Raw genomic sequence first — 24,175 nt, forward strand, 5'->3', positions numbered from 1 at the left:
GTGAAGAGTGAAAATTTATTTTGGGAGTTTAGAAACTAAAGGGTCATTGGTGAGAGCAGGTTGAATAGAACCATTCAAGGTGTATCAATACTAAGGTCTATCAAGTAGGAATGAGTTTGGCTGCAAGTTATTATAGCTGTGGCTTCCCTGATGGCACAGTGGTAGAGTCTGCCTGCCAGTGCAGGAGATGCAGGAGACATGGGTTTGATTCCTGGGTTGGGCAGATCCCCTGGAGGAGAGCATGGCAACTCACTCCAGTATTCTTGCCTGGAGAATCCCATGGACAGAGGAGCCTGGGAAGGGTACAGTCTATAGGGTCGCAGAGTCAGACACAACTGAAGTGACTTAGCACACATGCACCCATGTATATCTAGTATATAATATATATCAGTTCAGTTCAGTCACTCAGTCATATCTGACTCTTTGCGACCCCATGAACTGCAGCACGCCAGACCTCCCTGTCCATCACCAATTCCCGGAGTTCACTCAGATTCACGTTCATTGAGTCAGTGATGCCAGCTAGCCATCTCATCCTCTGTCTTCCCCTTCTCCTCCTGCCCCGAATCCCTCCCAGCATCAGAGTCTTTTCCAATGAGTCAACTCTTCACATGATGTGGCCAAAGTACTGGAGTTTCAGCTTTAGCATCATTCCTTCCAAAGAAATCCCAGGGCTGATCTCCTTCAGAATGGACTGGTTGGATCTCCTTGCAGTCCAAGGGACTCTCAAGAGTCTTCTCCAACACCACAGTTCAAAAGCATCAATTCTTCGGCACTGAGCCTTCTTCACGGTCCAACTCTCACATCCATACCTGACCACAGGAAAAACCATAACCTTGACTAGACGAACCTTAGTCGGCAAAGTAATATCTCTGCTTTTGAATATGCTATCTAGGTTGCTCATAACTTTTCTTCCAAGGAGTAAGCGTCTTTTAATTTCATGGCTGCAGTCACCATCTGCAGTGATTTTGGAGCCCCAAAATATAAAGTCTGACACTGTTTCCACTGTTTCCCCATCTATTTCCCATGGGACCGGATGCCATGATCTTTGTTTTCTGAATGTTTAGTTTTAAGCCAACTTTTTCACTCTCCTCTTTGACTTTCATCAAGAGGCTCTTCAGTTCCTCTTCACTTTCTGCCATAAGGGTGGTGTCATCTGCATATCTGAGGTTATTGATACTTCTCACGGCAATCTTGATTCCAGCTTGTGTTTCTTCCAGTCCAGCGTTTCTCATGATGTACTCTGCATATAAGTTAAATAAGCAGGGTGACAATATACAGCCTTGACGTACTCCTTTTCCTATTTGGAACCAGTCTGTTGTTCCGTGTCCAGTTCTAACTATATATTATATATATATTCACATATATAATGTTGAATATATATATGTATATATATGTAGTAACCCTTATGTCTCTACATTTTGCAGATAAGGAATTGGAGGCACAGAGAGCTTCCATAATTTGCCCAGTTCTTCTCTAATCAGCAGTCTGTTAGGGGTTTGAACCAAAAATGGAGTAACTTCAGACCCTGCCGTCAGGTACAGACGTGGGAATGGGGACGGGCTGGACAGTCGTCGGTCCTTGTAGCTTTCTGTACGGCTCTTTTATCAAGTCTCTGGATGATAAAAGAGACTCTCTTCTATCTGTGCTCATTTTATTCAGACTTGGAATCTCTTTGTATTAATTTTTATCTTGGGAGCGGTTTTCTGCCGTGTCTATATTGGTCCGTTTCCTCAGCTTGCTGATCCCATCTGCTTCCTGTCTTCTAGGAATTTCTCACCATTTCTGATCTGCTGCTAGCACCCTTTTTGTTTTTCAGCACTGTTTTGTATGTGTCATATGCCTCTCTTTATATATATATATATATATATATATATATATATATATAAAGTTTATTTAAAGGTATTTGGTACAGTGAAGAGGAAGATGTGTGTGTTCAAGCCACCATCGTGATTCAATATCTGCAACATTTTCTGTAGGTCTTTTATCTATCTCCTGTCTCCTGTTGACGTTTGTCAATTTCTTTATCCTGCTGCTGTAACGATTAAACTGAAAGCAGCATTTAGGGCACAGTGGATGCAATACCACGTAATAGCCTACAGGCTTTTTGTTCTTTTGAATCTAGGTGATTCGATTCTGTATGGTTTAGTCACAGTTCTAAGAAGCAGACCCTTCCAGATGTAAATAGTCAGACAACGAACTTTTTTTCTGTTATTGAGACAAGGGAGGAAGAAGTGGACCAGTATTATTTATTAAGCTTCCTTGTGGATAAATAAATCATGAAAATATGATAATTGCAAATATTGAAAGCATTGAATGCAGGGCTCATGGGAGAGTGAGTTAAACATTTTTTTTTTAATTGAAATAAAATATACATACAGGGAAGTGACAGCTCACACATATATAGCTTGATGTATTTGAACAACATGAGCACATCAACAAAACCAATTCACAGTGTAGAACGTGACTGGCTCCTTGAAATGCTCCCTGGTAACCCTGAAAAGATAACCCATTGAAGATAACCCATTAAAGATAACCATTACATTTATTTCTATCATTATGGGTTAGTTTTTTCTGTTTTTAAATTTTATGTGAATTAAATAAAACTATCCCTTTCCCCCATCTTTCCTGCCAACAATGGTCAGCTCATTCTCTACGTCTGCAGCAGACTTTTTCATATTGATATTATACTCTGCAGCTTCACTGTATTTATTATTTTAGTCTTAGGCAGTTAGTCTTAGGCCTTTAGGCCTTCAGGGTTTGAACCAAAAACCCAGGGTGTTTACTGAAGTTCCTTGTTTTGGGGCATCTTGAACTCTATAATTTTGTCTCTTGATCACTGTGATGATGCAGAAATCTCCACTTTGATCTTTAGCCTTCTAGCAGCCACTTTTTGCTGATAGCCAAGCATCTTGCCTTGTGCATATATAGCTTAAGAATTGTCAAAAGCCTTGATAGAAAAATTGCACACAGCCTATTGGGTTTACTTCTTCATATGTCCTTTTTTCTTTTCCTGGAATTTTGGCCTCTTCTAGCCTGATTGCCTGGAGAAGGCAATGGCACCCCACTCCAGTGCTCTTGCCTGGAAAATCCCATGGGTGGAGGAGCCTGGTGGGCTGCAGTCCATGGCGTCGCTAAGAGTTGGACACGACTGAACGACTTCACTTTGACTTTTCACTTTCATGCATTGGAGAAGGAAATGGCAACCCACTCCAGTATTTTTGCCTAGAGAATCCCAGGGATAGGGGAGCCCGATGGGCTGCCGTCTATGGGGTGACACAGAGTTGGACACGACTGAAGGGACTTAGCAGCAGTAGCAGCAGCCTGATTTCCTAGGTTACAGTGCACTTCAGTTTCCCTCTTCCCAGCCCAGCAAGGCTGCTGCAGGTTCTAGGCTGAGGCTTTCTGTTTAGCTTTTATATCATGTGTGGCAAGGCAAGAATTTCCCCAAAGGGAAAAAACAGCTGTGAATGTATTGCTCTTCTCAGCGCGTTTCCCTTCTTCATGATTTTGGGCCTCTGAGATCCTGATTGCCTTGGTTGCTCTCTGCTGCCTTCAGAGACTTTTAAAAATCATCTTGTATTTTGAAATATTTTTAGACTTACAGAAAAGTTGCAAAACTAGCACAGAGAATTCACAAGTGCCCTGTGCTCGTCTCCTAATGTTAACAACTCATAAATAACCTTCATGATTTAGATTTACACTGGAGTGTTGCCTTGTTTTCCAAGCTGATAACAGCAGGACATGACTACTGACTGGTTGAATGAAGAAAAAAGGAGCCAGTAGAGAAGGTGAAATTTTTGGTTCAGGACTTCTCAAAGCACATACTACTCAGCTGAGACATCTCCCATGACCAGATATGGGTGGGAGATGCTCTATCTTACATGCACCCCCTTGGAAATCAACGATGCCCATTTCCACTTTAAAGTCTCTGAAAAGTCTCTTTTAGTAGAGGTCTGCTTAGTTTTATTTATTGCCATGTTTCCAAGGACGTGGTGAAGGAGCTGTTCTTTTGTACGATTCTTACTCGTATCCTGTGCAGCAGGTGTTTTGTGGCACATGTGTTGGAAAACACCGTTCCAAAGCACACTTTGAAATCCTGATGTATAAAATCTGCTTCTTTACATTTTCTCCTAGGTTCTGGCTTTCTTGCTTCGTAAAAGGGAAGAAGTTGGAGAAGCCAAGAGTTCTTTGAAAACAGATTTTATTTTTTTGCACAAGCAGAAGTCCAAGGCTGTGTTAACGTTTACCACTAAAACTCCAACACATCTAGATGAAAAGCAAAACCTTCATGTCTCCCAAATAAGTGTCTTTTGCATCAGTGCTCTGTTGTAGTCTTTGAAAACGGTTTTTATTTTCCCATTGCTGATTAAATTGGAGCCCACCGAGAAGTAGATGGTGAATGAAGATTGTCATTTCTGATTATAGCAACAGGCCATCCTGGGACAGGTCTGATGGGCAACAGGACCCTTTTTCTCACGAGGGGAAGATCACAGGAGACATATTTCCTTGGCTATGTGTATTTTGGATTCGTTACTTAGGTCAGATGCAGTGTTTGTGATGGAGAAGCTGGATAGGTGAGGGGTTACTAGTGTTTAAGGCTGAAGAGGGTAGATAGAGTTTTAGATTAAAATTTGGACACTCTTCCACTGTCTGCCTCTTCATTGTGTGTGTGTCCCTTATCTCCTAATGAATCTCCTTGTCCCACTTCTGGTCAGTTCTGGGAATGTCTTGGCACCTTCTCATCCATTTAATTTGCTTTCCTCCGTCTGGGTTTGAAGAACAAATTGTGCTTCTCTCTGTTCCGCATCTCGTTGTGTTACGGCCATTTGCTTCTGCCTCTCAGTGTAAGTGGTTGCAGTGTATTTAAGGAGGTCTGTTTATTTCTGGCTGCACGGGGTCTTCGTCGCTGCATGGGCTTTTCTCCAGTTGCGGCGAGCGGGGGCTGCTCTCCAGTGCAGTGCTCGGGCTTCTCCCTGTGGTGGCTTCTCTCGCTGCGGAGCACAGGCTTCAGGAGTTCAGCGTGTGGGCTCAGTGGCTGTGGTGCCCGGGCTCTGGAGCACAGGCTCAGCAGTTGTGATGCATGAGATTAGTTGTTCTGCGGCATATGGGATCTTTCAGGACCAGGGATCGAACCCATGTCCCCTGCATTGGCAGGCAGATTCTTTACCACAGAGCCACCAGCTGCTGCTGTTAGGGAAGACCTGAAATTGTATTTAGATTGATTGATCTTTGTACGTTTAGCATATTGACCTAGTTGGTAGACTTTCAGATGTTTGTTGAATTAGATTGAATGACATGTATCAGTTTGAAACATGGAGGTGATTTTTTTTTTAATGAATTTAAAGTAACAGATTGATTTCAAAACACTGATTTTGCTGCATCTCACAGGTTTTGATGTATCTTCATTATTAAATTTTTTTTTTGGATAACTCCTCTTGGGACTTCCTTTTAAACTCGTTATTTAGGACTGAATTTTAAAACTTTATACCTGCATATTTATTTATATTGGATTGATTTCTAATTTAACTGAATTATGGTTAAAAATGTGTTCTGTGTGGTATTGACTGATTTGTGACCTAGTAAATGATCACTGTTTCTAATGTTCTATCTGTACTTCCAAAGACTATATATTATCTGTTTATTAGTTGGAGGGATATATATATTTGTGCATATTTTATCAAGGATATTAATTTGATCATTAAAACTATCTGTATCCCTTCCAAGTTATTTTCTTTTAATCATGTTTGATCTGCCAGTTTTCTGAGAGAGTTGTGCTAAAATCTCCTTAATGATTGTGGATTTGTTATTTCAGTTATTTCTCTCAGTTTTTGCTTTATTTTTTTTCTAAGTTATGCTGTTAGGCAGATTATATTATACTAGAATTTTCATGAATTGCTCCATTTGTTGTTAGATCAGGTCTCTCCTTATTAATTTTGTTTTCATTCTTCAGTCGCTAAGTTGTGTCTGACTCTGAGACCCCATGGACTACAGCAGGCCAGGCTCCCCTGTCCTTCCTTATCTTGGGAGTTTGCGCAGATTTATGTCCATTGAGTTGATGATGCTATTTAACCATCTCATCCTCTGTTTCCCCTTTTCCTCCTGCCCTCAATATTTCCCAGCATCAGGGTCTTTTCCAATGAGTTGGCTCTTCACAACAGGTGGCCAAAGCACTGGAGCTTCAGTTTCAGCATCAGTCCTTCCCATGAATATTCAGGGTTGATTTCCTTTAGGATTGACTAGTTTGATCTCCTTGCAGTTCAAGGGACTGTCAAGTTTTCTCTAGCACCACAATTTGAAAGCATCAATTCTCTAGCGCTCAGCCTTCTTTATAGCCCAACTCTCATATTCATACATGACTCCTGGAAAAACCATAGCTTAGACTAAATGGACCTTTGTTGGCAAAAGGATGTCTTTGCTTTTTAATACGCTCTCTAGATTTGTCATAGCTTTTCTTCCAAGGAGCAAGTGTCTTTTAATTTCATGGCTGCAGATGCTAAAGAATCTGCCTGCAATACAGGAGATCTGGGTTCAGTCCCTGGGTTGGGAAGACCCCCTGGAGAAGGAAATGGCAACCCACTCTAGTATTCTTGCCTGGAAAATCCCATGGACAGAGGAGCCTGTCGGGGTACAAAGAGTCGGACATGACCTAGCAACTAAACAACAACAAGAAGATAATTTGTCTATTAGTATTTTCACTCTCCTGTGCATTGCATTTTAGGTATGTCTCTTAAAAGCTCTACATAGCTGGATTTTTAAAATCAACTCTATTCATTATCCTTTCATGTGTTGAACTTAGTTGTAGATAATGATTACTGACCTTTTTGGACTTGTGATTACTATCTTAATTTTGTAGTTTCCACTTGTCACCTTTTATGTTCTCCTGAATATCCTTTATCCTTGTTTTCTTTTGGATAGGAAATCGTTGATTTTCCACTGATGTGCTGGTATGGTTATAACTCGTAGTATTATATGTATATTAATTGTTTTGAGCTTTTAGTAGTTACCCCTAATTACATAAAGCAGATACTTCTCATACCTTATTAAGTCAGTTATGCCATTCATTCTCCATCTCCTCCTTAACACAGATGAACCTTAGTGTGTTCAAAATAACGTGGTCCAGTGGTTAAGACTCCACACTCCCAATGCAGGGGGCCTGGGTCGATCCCTGGTCAGGGAACTAGATCCCACATGCCACAAGTAAAGATCCCACTTGCTGCAGCAGAGATAAAAGATCTTATTTATGTTTCTACTAGAGAAACTGCCTGTGTTTCACATATGCTGCTGCTGCTGCTAAGCTGCTTTAGTCGCGTCCAACTCTTCGCGACCCCGTGGACTGCAGCCCAGCAGGCTCTTCCACCTATGGGATTTTCCAGGCAAGAGTACTGGAGTGGGTTGCCATTGCCTTCTCTGGTGTTTTACGTGTAGTAGGTGCATAGTAGGTGTCTGTTGAACGAGTGAGGGGTGTGTTTTTTCCCATATTCTTAGCTATGGTTACCCCCCCAATGATTTTCTTAAAGTACTTCGTCCAAAAAGTCCAACAATTTGGAATTGAATTTTTTTTTTTTGGTAATAATTTGAGTCAAATACTGTGATAACGAATGATTGTACAAACAAATTACTTGTGTTTATTTCTACAGCTGTTTAGTGAAAAAATCAGTGGCGTTGAAGGAACAAAACTAGATGACGAATTTCTTGACATGGAAAGGGTAAGAAAACATTTTAATGTAAATTATCTCGTAAATTTGACTTTTACTGTGATATGAGATATACTAGTATCGTAAAGGATATTAGAGTGGGGATCTAGGAGGTATGAATTAAAGTGTAGATTATGGAATCCGAAAGGCAGTTCTTTCATTACCTCCAAGTTCAAATAAAGACCCTGGCTCTTGAGAGATGGGCTATGGCTAACTGGTGCCCTCTACTGGACAAAGTCAGAATGCTCAAAAGATGGCCCATCTTGGTGAACAGTTTCAACTGAAGTCGTTGTGATTAAGTATCTTGGAGAGTCAAACTGTACTATTGGGAGGAGACTCTTCAAATACGTAAACATTGATCTAATGTGTGGAGGACTCTGTTTCCATGTGTTACAGCAGCTGCACAGCAACTTTTATCTTGGTTCTGCCACTGGAACCAGTTGCGCCTACTTGGATAAGCTGTTTCAAACTTTCGTGACCTGTGACACAGGATGATAATGTGTGCTCTGCTTGCCTCACATGGATGTTTTAAGAATTATGCAAAAAAAAAAAAAAATTATATGTGTGAAAACATCTAAAAAATCCAGTGAGTGTACAGGGAAATGATTGTTATCATGTTCCAAAGGAAGACTATGGACTCTGTGTCTCTGAACAAGCTTCCTGGTCCCCTGTGTGAAGTCCTTTGCTGTTGTTGTTTAGTCAAAGTCATTTTTAACTCTTTTGCGACCCCATGGGCTATATCCTGCCAGGCCCCTCTGTCCATGGGATTTTCCAGGCAAGAGTAGTGGAGCAGGTGCCATTTCCTTCTCCAGGGGGTCTTCCTGAACCAGGAATGGGACCTGTGTCTCCCACATTGGCAGGCCTGTTCTTTATCACTAAGTCACAAGGGAAGCCCGTGAAATAATTTAGGTAGAGGCAAAAGTGGGACCATCACTACTTATCAGTCTCCTCAATTCCCTTCCCTTTTGTCTTGGGACCTTTAAACATAACCCTGTGTTAACAACCAGACTCCCCCAATGAGAGAGGGCTGAGAGAAATCAAAGCTTTCTCTGCTTTCCAAGGAAAGGCTTCCTTGGGGGTAAGATGGAGGCTGTAGCAGGTAGCAGGGCTTTCAGCAGATGCTGGGGAAGAGAGTCCAGCCCCAGATTGTGCCATGCAGGGTGTGTGTGGGGCTACCCTCTACAGGATGCCCTGGACCTGGTCTCACTGTCTTCCGGGGAGTTTCTTGTTTTCTGGGTGAGCACAGTTAATTTTCTAGAAATGCTAATGCTTTAACAGAAAGCTTATTTTGTTTTGCTTTTGGAAACAGTTTTGGAAGAATGAGAAACACAGAACATTTAAACATCACTGGCATACCTAAAATTACTTTAAAGTTTCTTTACAAATAAAGATATTTTATGCAACGTTATTACTAACAAAGTGATTCAGTTGAAAGGTTAAATTTAAAAGCACATTTCAGGAATTTTAGTTTCAGTTGATGGACTGAAACCTCTCTTGATTACTTCTTTTTCCTCCCCAAACCCAAGTGAGTGACACAACAAATATAAAAATAAAATTATTATCTGTTTTGCTACAGCATCAAAAAGCATGGAAATATCTAATAGGTGACAAGAAGCTTTAAGGACTTTCTACAACAGGTGAATTAGATGATATTAGACTCACCTGAAACATAACATAGAAATGACAAAGTTAATGTTGGTTCAGTGGTAAAGAACCCGCCTGCCAATGCAGGAGACATGAGAAATGTGGGTTCGATCCCTGGCTTAGAAAAATTCCCTGGAGGAGGGCATGGCAACCCACTCCAGTATTCTTGCCTAGAGAATCCCGCGGACAGAGGAGCCTGGCGTGGTGTAGTCCCTGGGGTTACAAAGAGTCAGATGTGACTTAGCGATGGAACAACAACAGTGGAGAAAGACATGCCATGACAAGTGCTGACCACACACAACAGGGGAGCAAAAGTGATGTCAAAGTAAAATCTGAGGCTGAAAGAGTACTGGCTGGAAAAAGGAGATTTTAAAGCATTACAGGAAGATGTATCATGTGGTCTATTGGAACACGATGACATCATACAACATTATGCATCATATAACATGGCAGCTAAATATAGAAGGCAAAAGCCATCAGAAATACATAGAGAACTGACAAAAATGCATAGCTTTCCCATAAAATAACAGATTAAGTTGACAATAATAAATAGGATCATAGGGAATTTGCATAAAATATGACTAATAAATTTGATTGTAAGTAAATATAGTCTTCATTTCTCAAATTGAGAATTTATATTCACTTCAAATTCCTTCAAAACAGTTTCAGTAATCAATTATTTACTGGACTGTAGGAAAAAAAAACAAATTTCCTAAGTAAAATCGTAGAACACAAGAATTACAAGGAAGGTATAGTTTCCAAATTCTGGATGTTTGGAAATGGAAGAACATGCAAAAATAATTCTTATCTCAAGAGGAAATGGAAAGTAAAATTAAAGATCACTTAGTCATGAGAACTCTGTGTGTCAAAACCTGTGATATATAGCTGTCTTAAATGCATTTAACAGAAAGTAAATGTTGGAAGAGAATGAATAAATCATTCAAACCAAAAGGTAGGAAAATAACAGCAAACAAATCACTCTAGGTGAAAGGAAGAAATCAATACAGATAAATGAGAGATGAATCAAATACACAATAATAACAGCAAAAAGGTAGAATCAATCAGTAAAACCAAAAAAAAGATAATTCTGGCAGTCTCAACTACTGGACCATCAGGGAAATCCCTTCATTGCATTTTCTTAATCTGAACACATATACCCACCCTACCCCCAGTATTTCCACTTATTCTAGAAGCAAGGTTTTTGTTTTTAATTTTTTTTGTTTTTATGCAGTGAGTTATTTTTTCAGTGTTTATCTTGATTGACCGCATTTGCCAACATGGTTAGTGGCATCCTCTTTCATTTGTAAAGGATTCATTCCCTGTATTCATTCCTGGGCTGTCTTGGAAGCACTGCCAGTATGTGCAGAGCAAGGCCTGTTGAGTTTTGGGCTGTTTGTTTCTTGGCGTTTTCCCCCAAAAGAAATAGAAGAGTCTAAGTAGAAAGTATTCTCGCCTCTACCTCCTCTCACCCTCACCCTTCAGAGGTGATTCTTAGATACCTAGTGACTTTTCATGTCCCAGGAGAACTGTGTACATGAAATGACCACTCCAAGTTGTGCTTTAATTAATATTGAATTTATACAAAGTTATAAATCTCAAACCCAGGTCTTAAGCCTTAAGCTAAACATATGGATCTTATTCATACAGTTAGTAATTTCAGTACTGGGCTTTCCTTGTGGCTCAGTGGTAAAGAATCTGTCAGCCACTGTAGGAGACATGGGTTTGATCCCTGGGTCGGGAAGATCCCCTGGAGAAGGAAATGGCAACCCACTCCAGTATTCTTGCCTGGGAAATCCCATGGACAGAGGAGCCTGGTGGGCTACAGTCCATGGGGTTGCGAAGAGTTGGACACTACTTAGCAACTAAACAAGAATAACTTCAGTATAGAAAACTGGCGATCATTTTTAGTGAACTTCACTTTAGGTTCCATTAAGTCATACATTAACAGATGAAATACACATTTATCACCAACTCATTATGTCATTAGGCAAATTCCCTTGGAGTTTTCAAACTACAATACAAATGCATTGCTTAGGATTCCCTCAAACTTAACATCAAACCTAAAACAAATATTTATTCTCATTATTTTGATGATTTTTAAATTGTTCTCATGAGTGGAATATCCTTTTACTTTAAAACGTTCTCTTTTTGACTACTGATGGTATAAAATAAAGCTATTGAAATGTGCATGGTTAACTTTACTGTATATGCTCATATCTTCTGGTCAACCAACAGCCAGAGTGTCCAGAATTGGTTGGCTTGGTTTTGAGAGACCTTCAAGTATATCCAATAATCTAGTGGAGCATAATAAGTTTTGCAAGTTTCCTAAATTACATTAATATTCATTTTAATGCTGAAAAAGAAGTTAGTGTTCTCTACTGTCATTGGGAGGAGCAATTATTGAAAGGATGTCCCAGAATCTAAAAGTTAAGAAACTATTCTGTCTACTCAAAATGTTGAAAGGCTCATTGGAGTTAAAATCATTATAACAGTGTTGTTATAAATACTAACTTAATGAAATTTATTCTTCTGTTTGTTTTTCTGTTGAATTTGTCATTTACTAATATTTTTATGTTTCTTTCTTTTCTAAAAAGAAAATAGACATTACGAATAAAGCTGTTGCAGAAATTCTTTCAAAAGCCACAGAATATCTTCAGCCAAATCCAGGTAAAGTTAGAAAATGTCTTGAAATATTCAATTGTTCACTCACAGATTCTAATAACTGAATTTTACTGAGCATCACAGATTCTAATAACCAGTATCTACTGAGCGTATGGTTGACATGATCTAGAAACAATGTCCTCTATGTCCAAATAATGAAATTAAGTAGTTTAAAGTTGAGTGACTAAAGGTAGTTGCAGTGTTTCTTAGCTGATGGCAAACATGGCAGAGGCTTCTGTGAACTATGGAGACGTTATTTGGATGGAGCCTTGATCTTAGAGCAAGAGCCTGCTGCATGCGTGCGTGTGTGCTCTGTTGGGTCCGATCCTTTGCGGCCCCACAAACTGTGGCCCACCAGGCTCCTGTGGCCTGGGATTTCCCAGGCAAGAACTCTGGAGTGGGTTGCCATTTCCTTCTCCAGGGGATCTTCCCCACCCAGGGACTGAACATGCGTCTCCTGAATCGGCAGATGGATTCTCTACCACTGGTGCCACCTGGGAAGCCCTAAGGCCCTTTCCTAAGGAAGAGAGGCTTTGGAAACCCACTGAATATTTTGTCAATACTTCCTTATTCAGTTGTTTCTTCTGTTTTTTTCTTTTTAATTCTGCCATCCTGTTCTGACAGTGTCAGTGACTTTGAAACTGCTTTCACTTCATGGCTCAAACACTGATGAAGTGAATCGGATAAACCTCAGAAACAGGAGAATATCCGCTGTTCCTGCAGCTTCTTGACAGGAGGTCTTCCGTTCCTAGGCACAGAAGCAGGATTCCCTTGATGAAGTTTTCCTGAGTTCTAAATTATAGAGACCAACAGAGGGCGTCCAAGCTTTGAATTCTGTGGATTTCCAAATCTGCTTTTACTTTGTATGAATTTATTATTTGTACATAATTACTGTGATTCCCTTGGCTGTAGGAATCAGCACACATCCAAACATCTGAAAATCTAGGAAATAAATCTAAAAACATACATTGGATAAAATATTCTACATTTTAACAGGATCCTTGGGTGTTTTGCAGGCACATTAAAGTTCTTGCCTGGAGAATCCCAGGAGAGGAGCCTGGTGGGCTGCTGTCTATGGGGTCGCACAGAGTCGGACATGACTGAAGCGACTTAGCAGTAGCAACAGTAGCCTAGAATACATGAAAATAAATATGTAATTATTAAAATCAGAGAAAATAGAAGTTTATCCCGTTACTGCCTAAAATTATCTCAAACATCACATAGCCTGCAGAATAAAATCCCAGATCCTTAGCTTGGAGTTCAGTTCATAGTACAATTTTCCGCTAAGGATTTCCTGATTTGTTCTGTATTAATTTCTTCTTCAGTCAAAGCAGCCTACCCTTTATCTGTTGGTTATAAACCATAAGCATTCCTTTTCTGCATCTTACTCTATTTCTGAACTTTTGAGATGGAGGCACCTTTCCATCTTTATTCAGCATATTGTTATATTTTCTTTTCTGTATACCACATAAGACTTTATTTGTATAATGACATCTTAGATTTTTTGCCTTCCAAGAACTATGTGTGAACTCCCTGAGGGCAGAGTGTGTCTTAGGTGTCTCTCTTTTTAAATTATTATTTGCCCACCTTGAGTAGCATGGGGGATCTTAGTTCCCTGATCAGGGATTGGATCCATGCCTCCCGCAGTGGAAGCACAGTCTTAACCACTGGTTCACCAGGGCGTCCCTGTCTTTGGTCTCTCTAAGGTCCTAGTAGTTAGCGTGGTGTGTCGCACAGAGCTGGGATTAGTCAAGCCTCATGGCCTAGGTCAGAGAAAGGATCTAGGGGCCGCCCACCATTTCCCTTGGGTCCAGAAGTGGAGCTGCATCCAAGGGGCCATCAGCACAGACTCCTGTTCACCATGGGAGTGTCTGTTGCCTGCTGGTTCTGCTTCCTAAATGGGAGTGTGCCGCACAGTGCCCTGGTACCATAACACTGAAGACCATCAGTCTGGATACACTCTTGGGGGTGGGGGTGGGTGTTAACCACCAATTGGTTTGAAACACCCACCTCAGCCATTCTATTCTTAGTTTGCAGTCGGTCCCTAGGAAAATATGTCTTCCCCAGTGTCCGCGTCTTGACTCAATGAGTTAGCTGTGGGTAGGGTAACGATAGCCTCGGTTACTACAATGTTATTTGGGAGTCAACAGTCTGTGCCCTAATTTCTCTTTTTCCTCATGGCCCTTAGCGCCTATCCTAGTTAGTAATCTAGGAAGCCTTGTGAGAAACTGGGTCACACAGGGCCCTTCCTGTCTCTGGTCTCTGACGCTGAGTCTAGGGCGACCTTGATTTCGCGGCTGCATTTGTTAAATGCTGTGTGCCTGTCACTCTGCTGTGCCACTTGAAGGGATTACAAATGGTAATGTTTTTAAGCATACAGAGCTAAGCTAGGAATGCTGAACACTGTGTCGAAGATCCGAGGCCAGGTGAAAACCACGGGGTACCCGCAGACGGAGGGCCTGCTGGGCGACTGCATGCTGAAATATGGCAAGGAGCTCGGGGAAGGCTCCACTTTTGGTGAGTATTACCACGTCACTGGGAGAGCTGAGCACGTAGCCTTCGTCGAGTTTTGGTAACGCACAAAACCCTCATTTTAACAACCCTTATTAATTTTTCCTATTATCAAGAAATGCACGTTCAGGGCTTCCCTGGCAGTCCAGTGGTTAAGACTCTGCACTTCCAACACAGAGGCGCGGTTCTATCCCTGGTCAGGGAACTAAGATCCTGTATGCCCCATGGCATGGTCAAAAATTAAATTAATTAAAATTTAAAAAATAATACATGTTCATCGTAAGACATTTAGAAAACAGGCAAGTAAAATAAAAGAAGATGCCAGCATCACCCATAGTTACCTCCCCAGTGATGGGCCCAGTTATACTCTTTGTTGTTCTTTTTTTTTTAAATTTAAATGTATTTATTTTAATTGCAGGCTAATTACTTTACAATATTGTATTGGTTTTGCCATACATCAACATGAATCTGCCACGGATGTACACGTGTTCCCCATCCTGAACCCCCCTCCCACCTCCCTTCCCGTACCATCCCTCTGGGTCATCCCAAGCATCCTGTATCCTGCATCTAACCTGGACTGGGGATTCGTTACATATATGATATTATACATGTTTCAATGCCATTCTCCCGAATCATCCCACCCTTGCCCTCTCCCACAGAGTCCAACAGACTGTTCTATACATCTGTGTCTCTTGTTCTCTCGCATACAGGATTATCGTTACCATCTTTCTAAATTCCATATATATGCGTTAGTATACTGTATTGGTGTTTTTCTTTCTGGCTTACTTCACTCTGTATAATAGGCTCCAGCTTCATCCACTTCATTAGAACTGACTCAAATGTATTCTTTTTAATGGCTGAGTAATACTCCATTGTTTATATGTACCACATTCATCTGCTGATGGACATCTAGGTTGCTTCCATGTCCTGGCTATTATAAACAGTGCTGCGATGAACATTGGGTACACGTGTCTCTTTCAATTCTGATTTCCTCAGTGTGTATGCCCAGCAGTGGGATTGCTGGGTCATAAAGCAGTTCTATTTCCAGTTTTTTAAGGAATCTCTACGCTGTTCTCCATAGTGACTGTACTAGTTTGCATTCCCATCAGCAGTGTAAGAGGGTTCCCTTTTCTCCACACCCTTTCCAGCATTTATTGCTTGTAGACTTTTGGATTGCAGCCATTCTGACTGGCGTGAAATGGTACCTCATTGTGGTTTTGATTTGCATTTCTCCGATAATGAGTGATGTTGAGCATCTTTTCATGTGTTTGTTGGCCATCTGTATGTCTTCTTTGGAGAAATGTCTGTTTAGTTCTTTGGCCCATTTTTTGATTGGGTCGTTTATTTTTCTGGAATTGAGCTGCAGGAGTTGCTTGTATGTTTTTGAGATTAGTTGTTTGTCAGTTGCTTCATTTGCAAGAGTTGTTTGTTCTTTATATTAAATGCTGTTGGTTTATTCTTGTATTTGTTCATATACAGTTTTAAAAATATTAAAGTGGGGTTATAGTATATATACCCTAATTCCCTTTTGTAATCTGCTTATTCCCACTGACTATAACACGGTCCCTGTTGTTAAACAATCTTCCGCAGTACTTTCCACTGTTTTTCTGGGGGGGATAGTTGCTTTACAGTGTTATGTTAGTTTCTGTCGTACACAGTGTGACTCACCATGTGTATGCACGCATCCCCTCCCCGCCCTCTCCTCCCCGACCCCTCCCCTGTAGGGCGTCACAGAGCACCAGGCTGAGCTCCCTGTGCCCTGGCAGCTCCCTACCAGCCATCGGTTTTACACGTGGTCGCGTGTCTGTCAGTGCCGCTCTCCTGATTCACCCCACTCTCCCCTCCTCCCCACACATGCGCACATGCCCATTCTCTGTGTCTGCATCTCTACTCCTGCCCTGCAGGAATGGGTCGTCTGCACCATTTTTCTAGATTCCACATATATGCCTTAATATATTTGTTTTTCTCTTTCTGACTTACTTCATTCTGTATGACAGACTCTTAGCCCATCCACATCACTAAAAATGACTCAGTTTCATTCCTTTTCATGGCTGAGTCATATTCCACACAGGCCTTTTTTTAAAAAAGACTGCATAATATTCCATATAGCCATAGTTTGTTCAATGAATCCCATTTACTGGATATTTAGATTTTTTAATGTAAAAAAAATTTACACAGCATTTATGATAACCACTTTCCTAGATAAAGCTTTGGAAATATCCAAGATTATGTTCTTAGATGAAATTCCTAGTAATTAAGTTGTTGAGTCAAGAGGATGCTTAGTTTTCAGGTTTTTGAAGCATAATTTCAAATGACCCTCCAGAAGGGTTATACCATATTGACACTCCTGCCAGGAGGGTATGAGAATGTTTTCCAGCACAGTTATACTAACTCTGAGAGTTATCCTGTTAGTTTCCTTTTAAATAACTGATCATCTGATTTCTAGCAAATACAACCGGTATCTGGGCACTGTTTTAACTTCATTTTTTGGATTGTGTGTGAGGCAGATTTTTTAGTTATGTTTTTCATCATCTTTGTGAGTTTTATATTTGTGTCTTTTGCTTATTTTTATATTAAGGTGTTCATTTTTTTTCTTACTGTTCCGTGAACTTTTTCTTTTCTGTAAATATTTATTTGGCTGCACTGGCTCTTAGTTTCAGCGTGTAGGATCTTCCATCTTCGTTGTGGCATGTGGAACCTTTAGTTGTGGCTTGTGATCTAGTTCCCTGACCAGGGACCGAACCCCGGGCCCCCTGCATTGGGAGCGCAGAGTCTTAGCCAGTACACCACCAGGGAAGTCCCTGTGAGCCTTTTTCAGTGGTCAGAATATCTACTCTTTGTCTGTCACATATGTTGGATGAAGTTTTGCCCCAGGTATGCCTGTACCTTCTGCTCTTGTAGACAGAGATCATTTTAACGGAGAAAGATTTTTGCTTTTTATTTAGTGGGGCTCACTGATCTTCTTTTATGGTTTATGGCTTTGGTATCCTGTTTAGAAAAACATTTCCACCCCTCCCCCTGCACTAATAAACTGTACAAATGTTTATTTATACTTAATTTTCATACCTATATTTTCTTTCCTTACCTTTAAATTTCTAAGCTCTTGAGTTTAATGGACAAATACTGTGCAATAGGGTTTTAATTTTGTGTTCTCACAAATGCATAGCTAGTTGCCCTAATAGTTTTTTGAAAAGTTCAACCTTTCTCAGCTATAGCTTTTCTGTTATAAAATTTTATATATAATATTTTAAATTTGTTTCTGATCTTTCTCTTCTGTTTTCTGGATCTGTACTCTGCTTTGATCAAGTACCATGTTAAGTATCATCATTTAAAAATATATTTAACTAAATTTCCCCTAGAAATTATAAAAATTTCACAGACATACTCACCTATTTTATTTTTCCAGATGAAATTTAGAGTTCTTTTAAGTTCCTTCTACTAAAAACAAAAAAAAATATTAATTTTATCTTATTTTTTGCCACGTTGTGTAGCTTGCAGGATCCCCAACCAGGGATTGAACTTGGGGCCCATGGTAGTGAAGGCAAGTCCTAACTACTGGACCGCTAGGGAATTCCACAGAAAAGCATATATAATTTGATTGAGATTACTTTAAATTGATAAATTGTGGGTGAATTGAATTGTTAAGTCTTCCTGGAGAATTTGGCATGTTTGCTCCTCTTGTAGTGGTAACAAGGCAAGATATGGCAATTGAGAATTCAGATATTAGGCCATAGTAATTCATTTAGGAAACTGGGGGGAAAGTCTTTTGAAAACTTGAAAAAAAAAAAAGACCCTCAAATGTTAGTCTCAGAGGGTATCAGTGTCCTTTGGAGCAGTATAATGTGAATTTTATTTTATTTCCTGGGTGACTGGGATCAAGACGACCTATTCCTTGTTCTGAAGGCTGACCAGTGAAAGGAACAGGAGAGGCCGCCAGGCAGGCCCTGACATCCATGGACAGCCCTGCGGTGCATCTGGTCAGGTGACAGGGCAGGGGCTTCGATGCAAAGAGAGTTTGGTCAGCTTGGTCACTACAACCCTCCTTGTGCTCAGCTGCCAGAATGTGTGCATGCATGCTCAGTCGCTTCACTTATGTCTGACTCTGTGTGACCCTATAGACTGCAGCCTGCCAGGCTTCTCTGTCCATGGGATTTCCCAGACAAGAGTACTGGAGTGGGTTGCCATTTCCTCCTCCAGGGGATCTTCCTCACCCAGGGAACAAACCCGAGTCTCCTGCATTGCCTTCATTGCCAGGAAGATTCTTTACCATGAGCCACCTAGAATCACCGCCTCCCTGCCCCCGCCCCGAATGCCTACTTGTGTACTATTGCAGGTTAGCTGGTGCCAAATATCAGGGTTCAATCCAGCTGAAGCTGCCTGTGGCTGCTCAAGCTCGGTGTGGCTGGCCTGCACTTCACTGCAGGAGCAGATTCTGCCCACCCTGTGTGTGTGACACTGCCAGGCTTTCTTTGATCAGAAAGGGCTGGGAGCCTTAGAACCATCTCAAGAATACAGGGAGTATTCAATACAAGGCCTCAAGAAGACCTAGAAGCCAGAAGCTGAGATGAGGATTTGTTCACTTATTTCTATTGTCATCTTTATTGGTTAATACTTAGCCCCCATGAATGAATCCTTTTCACTGTTTACAAAGAGGGATTTTGTTCTAGTTTCTGAGGAACCTTTGGTGCCAGGTCACAAAACCACCAGTTTAAAATCAAGGAGCTTTATCCCCCTCTAGTGGCAGATACGGCAAGTGCCTCAGTCTGTCGGAGCTTTGGTTTTAATTCTCTGCAGTGAAAAGCGCAGAAGCAGTGAGGAAAATGTGTAAAATAGAAAGACTTTCTCATTTTAACATTTTCTTTTCTCTGGGTCAAGATTCAGAGGTCCCAGACTGAGGACCTTATTTCACATCATTGATCATCACAGACTTTGGGGAAGGAGTTAAATAAATATCACTGTTCACTTAGATTTGAAGTCTGCTAAAGGGCCTTTTTTGTTTGTATTCTCTGTTGAAGGCAGTGCATTGATAGAAGTTGGTGAATCCATGAAGCTAATGGCTGAGGTGAAAGACTCTCTTGATATTAATGTAAAGCAAACTTTTATTGATCCACTTCAATTACTACAAGACAAAGATTTAAAAGAGATCGGGGTAAGTTTTCTAGGCTATAAATCTGCCTGTTGCTACTTAATATGATGTTTAGACTGTTTAAAATCATTAGAACGTTTCCATAGCAACTCAGTGAAAACATCATCTTACTGTGGGTGGTAAAATAATAACTCAGTTATGGTAACCTGGCTTACCAGGAAAGAGTTCCAGGACAGTCAGACCTTTATTCTGTGTCTTATTGAAGCCAGCTAGAAGCCAAGCTCAAGATACCTATTTCTACAGTCGTTTTCACATAACAAAATGATTCCAGAACTTTGTACTGGTTTTTTGATCATCAAAATCATGCGGTATTAGTTGCATCTTTTTTTTTTTAATGCCACCATCTATTATTTATTGTTTTAACTTTTATGTTAAATTAGAGGATAATGACAATGTTGTGATGGTTTCTTCCGTCCATCAGCATGAACCGGCCATAGGTATACACATGTCCCCTCTCTCTTGAACCTCTGTCCCACCTCCCTCCCCATCCCAGCCCTCTAGGTTATCACAAAGCACTGGCTGGCTTTGGTTCCCTATGTCGCACAGCAAATGCCCACTGGTTATCTCTTTTACATACGGTAATGTATGTGTTTCAGTGTTACTCTCGCAAATCTTTTTTATTTTAGTTTTAAAACATGTTTTATTTTATACTGAAGTATAGCCAATGTTGTGATAGTTTCAAGTAGAACGGAAAGGGACTCCGCCATACGTATGCATGTATCCATTCTCGCACAAACTCCCCTCCCATCCAGGCTGCGTCTTTCAATTCATTGCACTAGGGATCATTATTTTCCATTACTTCTCATGGAAATCAGTATCTAGGAATCAGCATTTTGTGTTTAGTGTTGGTGTGAGTCTCTTAGTCGTGTCTGACTCTTTGCGACCCCATGGAATGTAACCCTCCAGGCTCCTCTGTCCATGGTATTCTCCAGGCAAGAATACTGGGGTGAGTTGCCATTCCCTTCTCCAGAGATCTTCCCAACCCAGGGACTGAACCCAAGTCTTCTACACTGCAGGCAGATTCTTTACCATCTGAGCCACCAGGGAAGCCCAATTTTGTGTTTGGAAAATGTTAAAAATGGCCCTCCAGAGCATATCTAGGAGCTTTCAGGGACCTGTAAATAATCACACATCACTTGCTTGGTGGTGTTTTGGCAGATGCGCAAAAGCAGCCTTGAGACTTCCACCCCACCAGGGACTTCTATTCTGGAGGGACAGCCTGCACTGAGACCTTCTTTGGGCACCCTCTTGAGGAGCTGCCCAGAAGTCTAACACCTGGGGCCTTGAAGAGTGATCTGAGTGCAGCCGGGGACCAGCTTGGAAGCCATCTGAACTTTGGGGAGATCCCCCTTTCTCTTTTTCAGGCCCAGTGATTCTCCTGGTGTGGTCCCAGGGCGAGCAATAGCATCATCATCTCGTGTTAGAAATGCAGATTCCTGGGCTGTATCCCAGAGCTTCCCAGGGGAGAGTCTGGGGTGCCCGTGTAGACGTTTAGAATTTACACTGAGACCAAGGTCTATGGAGGGGAACTTGGCGAGGTTGAACGAAAAATGAAAGCATCCATTCAGGAACTCCTAGAACATTCTGCTACCCCATGCCCAGCACCTCGCTCAGAGCCTTACTCCCACTGTCCTCCTTTTTCCTCTTCCATATCAGGGCAGTTGCTGTCTATTCTTTTGGAGAAGGCAATGGCAACCCACTCCAGTACTATTGCCTGGAAAATCCCATGGACAGAGGAGCCTGGTAGGCTGCAGTCCATGGGGTCGCTAAGAGTCGGACACGACTGAGCAACTTCACTTTAACTTTTCACTTTTATGCACTGAAGAAGGAAATGGCAACCCACTCCAGTGTTCTTGCCTGGAGAACCCCGGGGACGGGGGAGCCTGGTGGGCTGCCGTCTATGGGGTCGCAGAGAGCTGGACACGACTGAAGTGACTTAGCAGCAGCAGTAGTTGCTCCCTCAGGCCAGTCCTTCACTGGGCCCCGGAATCCTTCGTCCTCACCTCTTCAGGGCCTTTGCCACATCCATCATCCTCTCTCTAGAACCTCCCTTCTTCCCCTTTCTCTCTATTGACTTCTTCTGGTTAATGTTTAAACACATCAGCACAGCAGCCCTTGACTCCCAGCCTCACATCTCGGCCCCTGCGGTCCACTCTCCACATTGCAGCCAGAGCGGTCTTCCTAAGGGACAAGCCCTCCAGGAGCTGCCCACGGGGAGTAAAGACCTAGCAGCTTAGTCCCCAATTCCCAGTCCTTCCTCCTCTCTGTTGATTGACTGGTTGGGCTTGATAGCGCCTTCCCACTTGAGCTCTTTGCCCAGCCTCACTGAATTAGGTACAGTCCCCATGGCACTGGGCGCTCTCTCTGTTCTTTCTCGTTCTCCTTTTCCCCACTTCTCCCGGCTGAGCCATCTCACCTCACGGGTCTCAGCTCCGATGTTCTGCCCTGTGGGAAGCTCTTGTTCTCTGCTGGACTTAATCACAGCTCCTTGTGCTGTGAGTATCACGGCTTCTCTGTTTCTGTTGTTTGGGAGAAAGTGCTTTGGAGTAAGGAGTCAGGTTTTGTTCACTTTCGTAGTCACGATGACTAGCACAGCCTTTGTGCTCACAGATTATTATTGAACAGATGATTCTAGAGAAGAGGCATTATGAGCTGTGGGGATACCAAGGTATCTTTCCCAAATGCAGAACCTTTAAACCAAACACCTCCTTTGTGGAAATACATAATATGCCCTTTCTTCTTATGCTGTTGTCCTTGAAGAAAGACAGAAACTTCACTGGACGACATCGCTCTTCCACTCGACCTGGTTCAGTAGGGTGGCTGGATATGAATGTGGATCCTAAATAGAAAGTGGGATAAATGTTCAAAATACACATAGCCTTAGATGTTTTTCCCTATGAAAAAGATAATTTTTAAGTGGTACCACTTGTTACTCAGCTCTGGTTTGATGGAGAATCTGTATACATTTAAACCTAATACTATAGATGATCAAGACTTGTGTCCAATATTCATTAGGCTTTTCATAGTCTCAACTATGCTTTATGTATCTTGGACCTCCTGAGTGGAAGCCCATTCATTTAACATATGCCTGACATATCTATAAAAGGTCTTGTTGGAGTCAAAGAGCTTTTACAGACATTTCATCACCCATAAGTAGCCAAGTTAAGCCCGGTTGTCCCCATTTACAGCCATAGTTGTGGAGGTATGAAGGGGTTTAGAGACTTGCCCTGAGTCACGGAACATGTAAGAGAGATGGTTCTGACTTTTTGTCTCATACTTTTTTCACCCAACCATTGTGGAAGTTAGAACCAGTGCTTCCCACTAAAAAGAATAGTCAAGCTACCCACATGCTTCAGTGGGAAGTCTGTTTTGACTTACACTTTCAATATCAAATATCTGTTTTCCAGGGGTTATAATTGTAAACTCCCTTGACCTGTATAGTGATCCCTTCTATAGTATTTCTGACACGAGAGCCCTCAGCTTAAACAGACTGTAATGGGGAACTTACTACCACAGAAGGCACTGGATTCCACGGATGGACACCTCTAAATTGTTCTACTTTGTTAAAGAGATCATACTTTCAGTCCTCTGTATGCCTTACATTCATCAATAGCGTTTATTCAACTTATTTTGTAATTATTTGGGAAATTTATGGAAGATCCCTAAGTATTCAAGAGGATACTAGAAATTTGTGCTTTATAATCTACTTCTTAGTGAGGAGTGGCCAAAAGAAACGTACATTTTTGGGAGTATGGTTAATTTGGTTGGAAATTACCTAGAAATTAATGGAACTTAATTGAAGGGTTCTATAGAGAACCTTGGAAAATTAATCTAAAACCTGATACTGCATCTTTATGTTCCATATAGACACTCATTTAGTCTATCTTCCATCCATCCATCTACCCATTCAATCATTCCACAAATATTCCTTGTTGACCAGCAGTGAGAGGAGCTGCTAATAGATGCTGAGTGCATGCAAAAGAAGTATAAGGTGGGGTCCTGCCCCCTAGAATTTATGCTGAGAAAAAGCAATGACTATTGTCGTAATGCCAACAGTTTGTTTGTGTTGTGTAACAGTTCTTTGAAGGACTCCTTTGTCCCTTAGCACCACCTGAAAAAGCTGGAAGGCCGCCGCCTGGATTACGATTATAAAAAGAAGCGAGTAGGTAAGATACCAGATGAAGAAGTCAGACAAGCAGTAGAAAAATTTGAAGAGTCAAAGGAGTTGGCTGAAAGAAGCATGTTTAATTTTTTAGAAAATGATGTAAGTATTTACACCAAACAGGAGACTTTAATGTGAATGAAAACGTTGACTGTATGACCAGGGTCGTCAGCATGTTGAGGAGCTTGGGAGCCTTAGTTGTTACAAATTTTTGGAATTTTCCGTAACCATTATCTCCTGCCTCAGAAATAGCTTTGGACATCCAGCAAGTCCTGACTCAAATCTCAGATCTGGAGAGGGTCCTGTTTATCCTGGGATTACCTCAGAGATGTGCTTAGGTCAGCCCTGGGGAGGCGG

At 41.4% G+C, this 24,175-nt stretch overlaps 1 protein-coding gene across 1 annotated transcript in view; it reads left to right on the top strand.

Moving 5' to 3' along the window:
• SH3GL3 (SH3 domain containing GRB2 like 3, endophilin A3) overlaps positions 1-24,175 on the top strand; it is a 105,100-nt gene that overhangs the window by 43,332 nt on the left and 37,593 nt on the right. The window contains exons 2-6 of the mRNA XM_052659767.1: positions 7,638-7,706; positions 11,933-12,005; positions 14,373-14,516; positions 19,526-19,659; positions 23,762-23,920. Of these exons, the coding sequence (XP_052515727.1) occupies positions 7,638-7,706; positions 11,933-12,005; positions 14,373-14,516; positions 19,526-19,659; positions 23,762-23,920 (579 nt within the window). The remainder of the gene's footprint in view (positions 1-7,637; positions 7,707-11,932; positions 12,006-14,372; positions 14,517-19,525; positions 19,660-23,761; positions 23,921-24,175) is intronic.

Source organism: Budorcas taxicolor, chromosome 21, assembly GCF_023091745.1.
Source record: "Budorcas taxicolor isolate Tak-1 chromosome 21, Takin1.1, whole genome shotgun sequence".
NCBI classification, from domain to species: domain Eukaryota; kingdom Metazoa; phylum Chordata; class Mammalia; order Artiodactyla; family Bovidae; genus Budorcas; species Budorcas taxicolor.